The sequence below is a fragment of the Vidua chalybeata genome, chromosome 13, assembly GCF_026979565.1.
Source record: "Vidua chalybeata isolate OUT-0048 chromosome 13, bVidCha1 merged haplotype, whole genome shotgun sequence".
NCBI lineage: Eukaryota > Metazoa > Chordata > Aves > Passeriformes > Viduidae > Vidua > Vidua chalybeata.
The window spans coordinates 10,200,804-10,215,709 of NC_071542.1; the positions used below are offsets into that span (position 1 = coordinate 10,200,804).

General features: G+C 38.6%; 1 protein-coding gene across 1 annotated transcript in view; it reads right to left on the bottom strand.

The window, feature by feature from the left end:
• Window positions 1-14,906, bottom strand: part of FBN1 (fibrillin 1) — a 145,754-nt gene that overhangs the window by 86,508 nt on the left and 44,340 nt on the right. The window contains exons 6-8 of the mRNA XM_053954527.1: window positions 8,177-8,374; window positions 4,811-4,936; window positions 266-391 (exon numbers count right to left, since the gene is read on the bottom strand). Of these exons, the coding sequence (XP_053810502.1) occupies window positions 266-391; window positions 4,811-4,936; window positions 8,177-8,374 (450 nt within the window). The remainder of the gene's footprint in view (window positions 1-265; window positions 392-4,810; window positions 4,937-8,176; window positions 8,375-14,906) is intronic.

Here is a 14,906-nt window from a genome sequence, read left to right on the forward strand (position 1 = left end):
AAACAAGTTCTAAAGCAACAAATATGACATAACAGAAAAGCTACAGTAAAAAAATAAAAGAGGTCTCAAAGAGCATAAAAAGAACTATCCTGCAAATGGAAAACTCATTTCAGAATACATACACAGGCATGTGATATACTTCTACATAAAAGAAGGATTTCAAGTTCACAAGTTGAAATATGTTTCTGACACATTGTTACCCAGTCTTGATATTAATGAATTTTTGTAACACCTACTGTCCTATTGTTCACAGGATTCTACTCACCTATGCATTTTAAGCCATCAGGAGCTGTATAAAACCCTGGAGGACACTTGCAGAAGTAACTGCTAACTGTGTTTGAACACTCTCCTCCATCACAAATTCCAGGAATGGTGCTACATTCATCAATATCTTTAAGACAAAAAGAGATGCAGAGGCAGGTTAGCTAAATTAGTTTTGGCACAAGAAAAGGTATTTTATAATTAGTAGTAATAATTAAATTCAAGGCATAATCAGTAGTTCTGAATTAGCATCTTTCATTAGGCATCTTATAAACAGAAATGAAACAGAATCTAAAAAAATATTGCATCTGCAAATTGAAAATACAGTATCTTTAAACTGCAAAAGTTTTACTGCTTAATATGCATGGATGAACATCTTAAAACTGCAGAAATTTACTAACTCTAAGGAAACTGTAACTCATCCAGTCTGAATTCTGCATACTAGAATTAAGAAAACTGTTTTGGGACCAGAGTGCTAATGTTGTAATGACCACAGTGATCAGGAGCTTAACCATTATCTCCAGCAGCACAGCCTCTCCTGGTACCACACTGAGGCAGTGGCTCAGTACAGACTCACAGGGACATGTACCACCTACTGAAGTGCCTGTCCTTCTTACTGCACTCGGGTTTGCCTTGGAAATACCCCACTCAAAAGCACTGAGCAGCTGGGTACTGTTCAACTAATGCAATCTGACAGGATTACAGCTCAGACCAGGATGACTGCAGGCAACAAAAATTATCTTCTCTGACTTTCTCCACTAAATCAATGTTCAGAAGTTTCAACAGGTTTCTAGAGTGTAACCAAAATATCTACTGCAGAAGCCAGGCAGTGTCCATAATTCTCCCTACATTTTGTCAGTGATTTTAAAATAAAGTTTCCATATCATGATTGTCTTCACTAACAAATCTCAATCCATATACTAAATCATAGACACAATGTAGAAAAATTTTCAAAGTCTACAGGAAAAAAACCTCACAAATTCTTACAACTCATCATAACTGCACAGAGGGAACTTGAAGGGTTTCTTCCACAGCTAGTTTGTATAATCTACAGCTATATGAATAATGACCTATGTCAGCCTCAAGTGTTCCTTAATTACCACCAGTAGCCTGCCTGTGATGTGTAGTTACTTGGCCCTTGGTTTCCAGTGACTGTCTTAACAATGCAGCTGTATCTAATTAGCACTGCCCTCATCTCCTAGGAACCTGGAGTTCTGCTGAGCTTAAAAACAGCTCACTCTCTTCCATGGTACCTGCAAGAGGAATCAGCCAAACAGAGCAGAAAAGGAGGTTATTCTCTAGACTGCTCAATGACATCTGCTTGTCACAACCATCTACAATCACCCGCTTTCTCTCCTGACAGGGAGCATCCAGTTAGAAATAATGGCATCACAGGACTCTACCCAATCTCTCCTCCAGAGATCTATGAAAACACAGACACATGACTGTAATAATGATTTCACCAACCACAAAAATTTCTGAGATGAAATACTGCAACACCACCCAACACACCAAGGCAAGGAGTGAATAATACCGTAGTCATTAAAAAGGACTGCAAGAGTTTAATGTGACGCCTAAATTGGAATTTGGCCCCAACAGATGGGGGAACACCCAAAGTCCCACAGGACCATTGATGAGCATTTTAGCAAGCAGAAAGGATCTCAGTTCTATTTCTTATGTGAAGACAGTAATATAAAAACTAACAACTCCTGGTCTCCTAGGTAAAGCATGGGATGCTGTAATATTTTTGTGGCCCCTTGCCTTTGCAGGAAAGTAGTGGAGGGACTGGGAAGGCACACAGACAGCCCAAGTTTGCAGACTCAGCCATCCTAAGTGGAGTGGGGCCCTGGGTCCCCTGTGCATACATTCTTCCACAGCATCTTGCTAGTTGTCCTGATGTGGGTCACATTCCTCACTTGGGTGTGTGAGAGGGGTGTGACCTTTTTTTCACTGCTACTTCGAGGATGTTGCCAAAGACTCAAGTCCCAGTGCCCTGGGAGCACTGCTAAGAGACTTCTGGCTTCTGCTACAAGATTATACACCACAGGAGTCCCACAAGTCTCAGTGACAAAAAATGTGGAAATTGAATTTTGGTCTGAATAAAGCCCTTAATTAACAGAGAAAAATGCAATCGTAAATGGATCAGATTCAAGCATTTTCTGACTCAAATTCACCAATGTTTATCTTAAAGTCAGTGTTGCCACTGTTTATATAGAGTCCGACCTTTTTAAAAGCAAAATCATCACTCTTTATTTTAGGGTTGAGCCTAACCCAAACAGTATTTCACTATTTATATTAGTGTTGACATCCATATAAGCAACATTGTCGGTGTTAAGTATGCAAGTTTTACAAAGGTAAGTATATTTGATGTAGTTGTAGACTTAAATGTCACTCCAGGAAAAATTACTCCCCCAGTCACCACAAAAAAATAGAATTTACCTCAGCATTAGTGCAAATGGAAAATAAATGGTTATATCAAACAGTGAAATAGTGTAAATACAGATTTCCACAAGTTATGCTAACAAACAGAACTTTGGCCAACCCCCTCTTTTCCCATCTTGTTGATTCTCTACCTGTCCTTGACGATTGCTATTATGATCTTACTTTAATGGAGACCCCCTGGAAAAAACAGTACTGTAATTCAGCAGGTAGCTCCCAACCGAACTAAATCAATGACCAAGGCCATGTTACAGCTGCTAGAAGTCCTACTTGCTAAATACAAAGCTAATCCAAGCAATCAGATGTTATTCATTATGTATCAGAATTAACTATAGTTAATTACTGTAAACCAAACAATTTGTCTTACATTGTCTTATAAAATTCAAAAGATAATTTAGAAAGAACAGGATGGATAGGCTGCTGTTGCATGACCATGCTTTTAAATGTTGTGTCTTTATCTTATTTCATGCCACTGGTATAAAGGTGGTACTTTTCATTCTTTGAATTGTATTAATACCTACACAGCTTTAACTAAAATTGCTTGGTACATATAATATGAAGATGTACTGAAAGTAACTCTCTGTCTGCAGAGATTCAAATATCAATAGGTATGAATTTGAAGAAGGAAAAATTCATCTGATCTTTGCAGCCAGGTGATCACTGAAAAGGGATTTCACAAATGGGGCGGTAAATTTGTGGCAGGATTTGGGAACTCGGCAACCTACACGAGGTTCTTGAGCCCAGTTCCTTGACTGTTAGCAAGTGCAGGCTCTTAGGGTGGTCGTTATTTGGGGTTTTTTTGTTATTTGGTTGTTGGTTGGGGTTTGTTTTTAAAATTATTCAGCAATTGAAAAATACCATCAAAATGTTTATGAGATGCAGCCTACAGCTCTCAGCTTTTCATGTACTAATACTTAACAAGGCACATGTTCAGTCTCTCCTATTCACCACATTCTTGGTACTTCATCCACAGAAGGAAACACTTGCAATGTTGTTCTACTCTAAATGAAGGTTACATTCTGCCAAAATCATTGGCAGGCAATATGTAAACCATGCTGTGTACAACCTCTTCTGAAATTGCTCTCCCTAACCTGCAAATAAATTATAAAGTTTTGCCTACAATAGTGATTTTTCTTTTGAAAGAGTAATTCATAATTCTTCTAAAGTGACTAAAAAGTTTTGAGTGCTTCTTAAAGGGCAATTGATGCAAGAAAGGATGGTAAATGCACACCTTTCTTTCACAAATATTTTATTGTACTGAAAAAGTTGGCATTTCAAAATCACTAGCCACTTATGAAACTTATCTACTCAAGTTAATTTTAGTCTAACGACTGAAAGTAGAATCAGTTGCAAGAGTTTAAACATTATCTGGACTTCATTGTAAATATGCAACTAACACATTTTAGTACTAAGTCCTTATCTACTTAAAATTCTCTTAAAGCAAAGGTGACATCTATGCTTGATTATTATATTAGAAAGAAAAAAATCCTATCAAATCACAGTAAAAAAATACCACGATTCCATAATCACATATTGCAAATTTCCACACCAATATCTAGCACCTGCTACCCACTAATATCTAGCACCTACCCCCAGTTTAGGATGACTAGTAAGTGAAGATAAAATGTTTGTCCTTCTGTAACATACGCAACTGTAAGGCTGAATTTAGAACATAATCCAGCAGTCTTCACACAGCAGTGTCAAACTCTCATTTATCTTAAATACACTTCACCTGAGAAGTGTATTTAACATAAGTGCAGTCATATACACTTTTTGGTCAAAAGATCCACAAAGAAACACGTGCCTCAGGCATTTCTAAAGCAACATATCAGCTAGAAAGTATTTTTAATGTTTTAATGTTTAATGGTAGATGTACATTCGAGTATGAAATATTACGTGAATGAAAAGGCTGTAAAAGTTGCAGGGCCAATATTTAACATTCTCTGGTTTGGGAGAAAGCACCCCTACTTCTATTTGTTGTGAATAATGCTACCTGCATGCTCAAGGCAAAAGAGACAGTAAGTTTGTTACAAACTGTTAAACAAAGTTGGTCCCTCAAAAGAAGACACTCCCCCTTCTACTTTCAGAAGAAAGTTCTAGAAGTTCTTACCGTCACATTTTTGTGTTACTTCATTAAACTTGTGTCCAGCTGGGCATTTGCACTCAAAAGATCCAACAGTATTAATGCAATTTCCCCCTTGACAGATCCCAGGGATGGCTTGGCATTCATCCACATCTGCAATATAAAAAAGGAAAAAACACCCACTTTTATTTCATTTCTCAAGAACAGCCATAATAATTTGTCTACACAGAAATGAAATATGCCTAAATCCGTTCTTCACCCATCATAATATTATGATACTTGCTTGCAAAGGCAGACACTAATTTTGTAATTACTCTATGCAAAGTATGATTAAGTACAGTACTCTAAATATTTTCTGCAAGAAATCACATGGTTATTATTGTTACAGACATTAAATATCTAACTGCTATTGCTTTGTTTTTCCAAAACATCTGGGGAATGGTGTGCAGAAAACACAGCCTGCCAGACTCAAATTTCTTTGAAGTGTCTAAAGCTGGTCACCCAAAATCACTTGCCCCCTTGAAAGTCTTGGCAACTCCATACAGTGCTTAGGCCACCAGCATAGAGGAGCAGTTGCAGTGCGCATGGAGGGGCCCTCATGGAGAGGCACAGTAACTGCAGAGTCATTTCTGATGGAAGTTATTAACTTGACACTCCAGCAAGATCAGCACCCATGACATTAGACTGTGGCTAGGATTTGACTCAAGAAGTTTCATAGCCATAATTAATGTCTCAGGAGGAATTATTAATGACCTGCTTAGACATACATAAATTTGAGGGGTTTTTCCCTATTATTTTTCTTTCTTTGCTTTTCATTTTTTCAGCGAGGAAAATGAAACAACAAAGATGATATCACAGGCTAGGTAGTAAGCTCAAGACAAACATTTTCAAGAGGCCCCAGTTTGTGGCCTCACAATTATTTTAGCACAGCAACATGTGTGTCGTCACTTAGCTGCAGAAGTGTTGCTATGGCTTAATAACAGCTACAGAAAGGCTAAAGGAGGCGGAGGAGTGGCATTGCAATAGGACACTGGGGAAGTCTGGCTCACAGTCCCCAGGGGCTGCCCTGTCTCTGCTACTCAGGAATTCCTTCAGGAGCACAGAGCACTCCGCTCTCTGATTCGCCCATCTCCTCAGGAGAACCAGCTGCTACTGCTAAAAACTGGTTGCATGAGTTCTTGGGCTTCACACTAACACAGGTTTCGATGCAGGGACACAAGCTGAAGGAGATGATGCCTTCAAATCTCTCTCTGTAAATCCCACAGAGACCGCTGCAATGTGTCTGAAAAAGCAAAGTATTATGTCTGTACAAAAGGCTAAGAGGCAATTTTCCTGGAAGCCACAAGTAAGAAGTCTCAGGAACGCCAAGGAGCATAACTGCACCACATGGCAAAGAGCTCTGTAAAGATCCCTGGGTGAAGCAGTCCAGGGCCGGGGGGCAGCAGCAGCGGCAGAGCAGAGCCGTCCCTGAGGGAACCGCTGTGCTGGGAGGTCACAGAACGAGCACAGCCTCAGCAGCCTCGACTCAGCCGCAGAGCTGCTGGGAGCCGAGCTACAGCAATGGGCTGTGCTTTAGCAACAGCAATCAGCCAGACTTCATGGCACTGTACTGACTTTAAAAACCTCAAAAACTAAAGAAACAGAAGTCATGCCTCTGAGTCATGATGTCTGTTTCAAAATCCCACCTTTTGGTTTTATTTTTCTTCTTTGTATCTTTAAAAATCTCAGCTGTGATATTAATTTAAGTTTCAGCCGAAGTCAAACTTTGGGCTGTAATATTCTACTTACTTTTGAAAATAACCTTGCCCGCCCTCATTATTTCTTTACTTTTTTTTTACTTCTCCACACAATAATAATGATTTCTTTTTCTCTTCAGAGAACCTGGATTTTATTTAACTTGTTTTCCTTTATTTAGATTGACTATGGATGTGAAATCCCTGAAATATCTTCAGTCTGAATGGATGTTATCTGATTCCGAAAGAATTTAGTACAATTGTATGAAAAATAAAGTTAATATGTGATTCCATAAAAGATCTGTTGAAATTACAAACACAAACTTAAGAAGGAAAAATTGGAAAATACAAGTCAAACATACTGGGCCAAAACTGTGTTGGCACCACATACAGATCAGCATCAATGTAGCTGCTTGCTAAGAAATGTGCAGTAAGCAGAAGTATCTTTATTCCAAACTGCACAAACCCATTGGAGAGTTCATTGCAGCTTTCCCATGACACAAACAAGAGGGATATAACTAGGTGTGGCATAACTTCAGGGGTGTGGGCCACATATTTATGTACATAAGCTTTCAAAAGTGTCCAGAACCTCGGTTCACAGATTCCTGCACAATTTAGTCCTGACCTTTACAGTGAGAGGGGGAGCAGAATCACTGAGGTCAAAATATGGGCACTTCATGCAGTGCACACAACCATGTTGTCTATCTGGAAGTTTATCATGTCTGTCTGCAGGCACCAGCCATGACTTGGCCTGTGACAGAGGCTATCTACATTTTTAATGCAACGAAATGCCTTGAAGTCCCTTCATAGGAATTTCATGATTAAAGATTTATAATCTTTATCTTCCCTATCTTCAAAAATATTGTAACTTATTAGAAAATGTTAGACAGATTGAAATAAATTGGCCCCAAAGATATGGTGCTGGGAATGTATAATCCACATCAGTTTAATACACAGTTGCCCTTGTTAACTTTCTCCTGTTTCCTGTCAGACATCCAGACAATAAAAGAATTTATACAGCTGGAAGTATTAGAATAAAAGCCAAAAGCAGTGTAAGGACTTTCTATGGTAATGCATGTTCTGAAAGAAGTAAGCAACATCTGGGTGGATTTTATTATTTGAAACAAATGCAAATTCATTTCCAAAATTATATAAAATATATAATAAGGCATTACAAATGGCACGGCAGGCACTTTTTTCCAGGTCAAAGCAGTGGAGCTCAAGAGATAAGACATCCAAGGTGAATCCAAGTTACACAACTTTTAGCTAAAAAATCTCACACCAGGTAACTGAGGCATTATTGCCACAGACTGATGTTTGCATGTTTTGAGTGCTCTCTGAAACAGAACAAAGTCCTCCACAGAATGATCGAGTGGTACACTCAGAAAAACACCATTACAGAACCAAGGGAAAGCACTGCTGGCAGTAAGAAATTCATTAAGATGCTGGCTGCTCTCACATGACCTGAGTTACTAATGTACTCACTTGAACATCAGGCACTCAGTGAATCATGAAGTAATGCATCTGACAGTGTTTTTCCATTCTTCACACATATAGCTGAGAATGGCTTAGGACAGGTTATTCACAGCAGTGTAACTCAATTAAGATTAATCCAGTAACAATTTCAGCAGCTTTTGGGGAAGCTTTGCTGGTAACTTACCTTGACAGGCCCCAGTTCGAATGTTTGGAATGAAGCCTCGGCGGCAGGGATGCGGCTGGGCAGGACACATTTCACAGGGATGGCCCCATGCTCTCCCAACAGTTGCACAGCACAGGGTTTTTGTGCAGACAATTCCACTGAGCTGGCCCTGGCACATCTGGTTGGTTACCAAAGTGAAGCAAGGGCCGGTCCTGTAATCTGTGCCAAAAACAGGAAACCTGATCAGCACCACAATAGAAATGCACAACAAAACTCTGAATAAAGCAAAAAAACAGCACATTTAGGCACACAAATTTTTCACATTTTTCACACAAATTGCCCACCAACCCAACAATTTATCTTAGAAGTGTTCTACAGAGGATTTTTTCTCTCTCTTTAATTCAAATCCACTGAAAACAAACTGTGACTATTTTATTAGGAATATTATATGTGTAGGTACCCTTTGCTGCTTCGTTTAATCACTCATAATATTCTTCCAAGGGTCTTTTCATCCATTTCTTTTAAATATTCAGTGCATTATTTAAAAGAATACTGATAAAAGAGTTAGGGTATGTTTATTTCCACAAGCTGGATGGTTGTTCTCTAATGAGGCTCAAGGGAAGTGAATACAGACTACAGGAAGTTTTCTGAGGACAGTTTTCACTGCTATTCAGGCATATGCTGCACCAGATAAGTGGTCAAGCCTTGCCTACAGCTGAATGGAGGGCATGTGGAACATATCTGCTTTGATTTGTTTATGGTAGGACAGGCCACAGCCAACAGACAGAATCAAACTAAGATGCTAATAAAAAACCAGTAGGCTTCATTTTGTTCCACCCTCCAAGGGCAAAAACCAAACAGTGGTAGTGCCAGCTCCTGCTGTCTCCTGTACATCCGGGGTGCGCACTCCAGTTAATTCTGCGCAACCAACTCTAAAATGCTTTTTTTGTTATGGTGCACCAGGACAGAGTCCAGCCTCCTGTAAGCAAAGCCAGCAAATTATGAACCTGTTGTTTCTTTGTACTGAAGTAGTTACCAGATCCCTCAGGCAAAGTCACTAAGTAATCCACACTGCCTTAGAGTCATGTCATAATAAATTCCTCCAATTTTCATGCCACATCCAAACTTTGTTAACAAAAATATGTTTTCACTAAACCATTGTTAAAAAGTGTTAAATAGGGCAGAAATGAGAATGGATGTCTTTCCCATCTGCTCCGTCTCCCTACACGAGATGCACCCTGAAGCCTATCATTTAATAAATCTTCCTGCCAACCAGAGATAGTGTGTCCAATGGCTGTAATTCTGATAATTCATCAAGCCATTTTCATACAATTAATAAAATGGCTTACAGAAATCCTGTAAGGCAAACAATAATGCTATATTGCTACTGTTATCATCATCAATTAATATGATGGTATCAGAAAGGATATTGAGTTAGATCAAAGGACCTTTCTCTGCTGAACTTGTACTAAGTGACACTAAATACTATTTATTCTTCATTAACTATGTATCACTCCAATAACTGCCATTCTATCTTTTGTCTGTTTCACACACCTATCTCTTCCTTCGAAAATACTGGATCAACAAAAATTTTCTTTCAGCCTCTGGAAATTTGTCTTGTATTTCCAGCTCTATGGAGAATTAACCTGTGAGAACCCACTAGCTATTTTCAGGCTCCCTGGTTAGCTGGACTAGCTGTATAAAAATACGTAAATCCAATTCCTGCTATTTAATTTCAGTCTTAAAGGCTATCAGATTTCAAGTATAAAATTCCTGTCCTATCCCCTCTAAACAGTACAGCTACATTTACCAAACACTTCTCCCACCCTTCTCTAGCAATTCCATCAGTCTCATCATGAAATGAGTCAGAATCTCTGATATCTCTCTTGCCCTTGATTAATTAATTCCTTATTATCATCTTAACTTTCTTTGGCTTGGTATTTCTTATTGCATCCCTTCATTCCCCATATGACTTTTCCACACTACAGCTTCTATTAAGTTTTTCCTTAAATTAATAGAAATAAATAATGATCAATTATACCTATCAAATTAAAAAAATATTTCCCAGATTGATTTTTCATCCTTGATCAAAACAAGAATATGTGCTTTCATCTATGCAAAACTCCCAATGTTGTAACTCCAAATATTAAAACAAGAGACAACAATTTCTTTAGAAATGCCATAGTTTTGTGTTGGCAACAGGAAATCTTCTGAGTACCTCCCCAGAATAAAATCCCCCATTGTAGATTGTCCCTCTGCTGTTTATATATAGATGGGTTAAAAAGGAGTCATTTTGTTCTCCGTTGCAGTGGGAGCACGCGTCAGACAGTAGTGAATAACTCATCTTGTGTTTTATGGTAGGATATGAATGGATCAGCATTTACAATTGTTTGCTTTCAAGCTATAAATGACTTAGCAGTGGCTAATTTGTCTTAGAAATATGGTGAACCCAAAGAAGTTAACTTCATAATCATGCAAATCTTTCCACAAGGTCCCAGTAACAAGACATGGGTTGAATATGTACTCAAAACCAAGCAAGTCCAGCTCCTATTTGTTATTAATCAAATTCATAACACTTCGGTATGGAGAATTACAGACTCAATTTTCACCAAATACTTTGCCTTGATAAATTCTATTCCTAATAGTTTTCTTCTAAATACAGCTTCCCTTCTATTTTCTCAAATACAGTCTTCCACATTTTCACAACTAAGATTTTTTTCTTCTCTATTCTTAAAAGAAAATTCTAAAGGTCAGAAAATCCATGTGAGAAAGATCATTTGAATGTACACACCAGCGTAAGGCCACAGAGAAATCCCCAGATCAATTCATTTTTTCATACAAAGGTCAAATAAAAAAAACTTTAAAACAGAAGTGTTTTAAACAGTGAGTTTAAGATTTTTTTACTCATTACAAGATGAAGTCTTACGAGAAGAAATTGAGATTCTACTAACACAATGACAAAATGAAAAGAGGATATGAGCTTAAAACCCCTATCTTTATTTTGTAGCATCAAAATGTTTATACATTCATGTCATTTGTGATTATTCAAACTACTTCAATAAGTAAAGCTCAAACACAAGGTACCAGTGAGCAGGCAGGAGCTGGAAAGAGAGAAAGAAGGAAAATATACTCAGAAAAGCTATTACACAATTTGTATGGGGTTTGGTTTTTTTTTTTTTTCCCAAGGATAACTTCAACTTACCTGAAAAATGTTGAGGCTTGAAATTATTTTAGTATTATAGATTTAAGATATGTGACTGGTAATTCAAATCTTTTGAGTCACTTCTAATGCAAATTTCAGCATGTGCAAGCAGCCCTCAGTAAGGCAGTAGCCACCATTATCTAACAATTTTATCTCCTTCTTTACATAATTCTTAGCTATTTTGATAAGGAATAATTCCACAGGGAGCTTCAGACAACTCAGAAGATGGTAGAAACTGTAAAACCGCATTAAGTTCATCTAGTGGCAAGAAGAGCAAGAGGGCAATAGAATGACACTGGTTTATACCACGCAGCAATTCAGCTCATTAATTCCACAGGAAAGAATCAAGTTGCATTTTGATCTAGAGCTCATTCCTGTTTCAGTCAGAACCATCAAATAATTTTAGTTATCTTCTCAAAAGATCCTTCATATTCCTAAAAGCAGCAGAGAGGCTGCTCAAATATGTAGTCCAGGCAGGCAGGCTTTGATCAAAACCAAGCACAGCAATAAGTAATGATAATTGTTCCAAGTAATTCTGGACAGCACCAAAGAGACTAAAAGCACCAGGATAGTGCAAGGCTTCTGACACTAGACACACATCTTAAGCTCCTAGTTCACAATAACTTCTGCTTAGTTTCAAGCACAATAGTTTTTAATGTAAAAATAAAGTTCAAAAACGTTGAGAACTAATGGAACCAGGATTAAACAAATATGCTACTGCAAGGAGACTGGATAAAATTTGGTCCCTCTATCCGCTAGGATTCACTATAAATATTCTAAAAAGAGTTCTTGATGTTTTAAATTAACAGCCTGATTTTTAAAACTGATAACCACCTGTCAAGGGAGGTTGACAGACTCCTTCACCTCTCTTAAAATAAATGAAAATTGAGTAAGTGCAAAGGTCAAAGCAAGAGACTGTAGCAAGCCAACATTTATCCGACCACGATCAAGATCTCATTACAGAAAACAGGAAAATGCCACCTGTTGCCATCATAGAAAAATGGCTAATGATAAAATGAGTGGTGTTTTTCCAGCTCTCCACACACAGCATGCACAGTTCACACAGCACCTCGAGCTGCAGCACTGCCTGAGCAGCAAATCCAGCTCCCCCAAGCTGCTAGCACCTCACAGGGGAGAATTCAGCATGAACCCCCGAACACAGCCAAGACTGCTGTGTAACTGAAACTCCCCTCGGCAACACAAACCAGCAACTTCCCTTTCTTGAGTACAGGGAGAAAGGGAAAGGAAAAGAAAGGAATATTCCATTATCATACAAATAATGAAAGAAAGGTCAGAAAGGGCTCTAAGGCAAGTGAAGTACCTTAAAGCCGATCATTAGTACAACTTATTTTCCTGCCTAGCAGCACTTTTGTTTCTGCTGTTTGAAGGCTTGTTTGGGTTTTTTCACCAGCTGGGAATAAAAGAGGGATATTGGAAGAGAGACTGCACAGGGCAGAAACACCATCTCATCTCTTCACAGTGGCTCAGCACTGCCCAGGTGTGATCCACTGCACTTAGCAGCCTGTTCCACTGCTCAGTCCCATGTCAGGAAAGGGAGTCACAGTCACTTGTACCTGAGAATGTTCCTTTGGAACCTGATCCCACACAGCCAGAAAATACACAAACAGCTAGACTGTCCATGGAAAAACACAGTGTCCATCACTGTACGTTTCACCGTACTTCAGTCATTTCACTCTCTTCAGAGAAGGTAGCAAAACACTTGAAGATGATGGAGAAAACCACAGTGTGCCTCATTTCTGAAGGCAGGATGTGCTGCGTCTGAAATGAGAACTTTTGCAGTAAAATCCGAAGAATTGCAGAGAGTCTTGGCACTGACAAGAAAACGGCATGACCAAGCTGACTGTAGCAGTGAGCATCACCATAGCACAGTTACAGAATACAAAGGTTTAGCACTTCAGGCTTAATTTCAAAATCAAATTGATTCTAGGTGTTTTCAGCCATACTAAAATCTCCTGATTTTAGAGGACAGAGAGAACAAACAAAAGGCTCTACATACATGAACCTCATCAAAAATGAATGCAAACCTCTGTGTGTCACAGTACAAAGAAAATAGGGAAGAGCAATAAGCTTGTAACTCCATCTTGACTTGCAAAATTTTCCTGTCAGTCGCTTCTAGACTTGAAATTATATTGATCATGAAATGATGCTTTGCATACAAGATCTTACGACTTTTAACTTCTGATCAGAAAAGTGAATGGGACCACGGGATAACTATCATTTACTTCCATCTTTTCTAATAGGGGACAGCCTCACATCTCAATTCACAGACCAATCAAGACCAGAGCCTGACACATTCCCAAGTTAGTTCAATAAACTGACTTCCAACTACTTAAAAACTCAGACACAATAATGCTCTGTCCACAGGTGACACTGAAAGGCCGGTTGATAAATGCATCCAATCACAACACACTTTTCTTTCCACACAGACCATTTCCTTAAATAATTACTCACTGTTAAGCACTCCCTGTCCTCTCCTCCCCCCAGCCAGACACCATTACTCACCCCAGTCAGATCCCAATGTGTCATCATTGGAAAGTACATGGCAAAGATATCAGAGGGTGTTCAGAAGGAAAGAAAACAAAACTCTGTAAGTATTTAAAAACTTATTTCCTATGATGTCTGACACTTCTTACCAATGAGGTTTGGTAGGTTTGGACATGGTATGTGAAGAAATTATCACATGCCACTTCTGTCTGCTCCCTTCCAGTGCCAGAGATGGTTTCACATACAAGCAAGACCATTTCCCAGCTGCTTCAGTGCACAGCGCAGCACTGAGCTCAAATAGCTGAGATTTAACACTGGCTAGTGCTAAGATGTCACTGGAACTAGGGGCTCGGAGTGCAACCATTCAGGCACTGTTTCTGGCAGGGATATAAACCTGGCAGCAGAAATGTCTCAAACTACTACAGCTGTGCTGTGGACAGATCACAGCTCCAAGCTGCTTCTCATTATTTTCACAAGAGTAAAAAACATCCAAGGAAGCATATCTAACACTGGTACCATAACTCTTTATTCTGTATTAGGCAGCCAAAAACTTAGTTACTGCCTCATACAACCCAACTTCAGGAATATTACCCTTTAATTCCTGAATCTGATGACCCCATTTCTTCATGTGTTCCTCACCTTTGCTTGTTGCAAATTGTTCTCATATATTGACTTGCTGGCACACTTCAGCTTAAATTTATTTTCCATTCCGTAAGCTGCTTCACAAATCCATTTCTGCGCAGATGATCTGTTTAACACGTCTATCTAGCAAATATTATCTAGTCTTCCTACGATACTGGGTAAAGAACAGGAATTTGAATTAATAGCTCACTAATAATATGAGACGAACATTATCACTTACATTTGATGCACAGAAAAATTCAGGCTGACTATTTTATAAAGTATGTTGGCAATCTATTTTCCAGAACAAATATACAATTATTTTTATGCCAATTTTGTTCTTGCAACTGACCCAGTTCTCAAAGCCTGTAGCTGAAAAGTAATAACATTACAGTAATAAAATAAAAAAATAGTGTTCAAAAA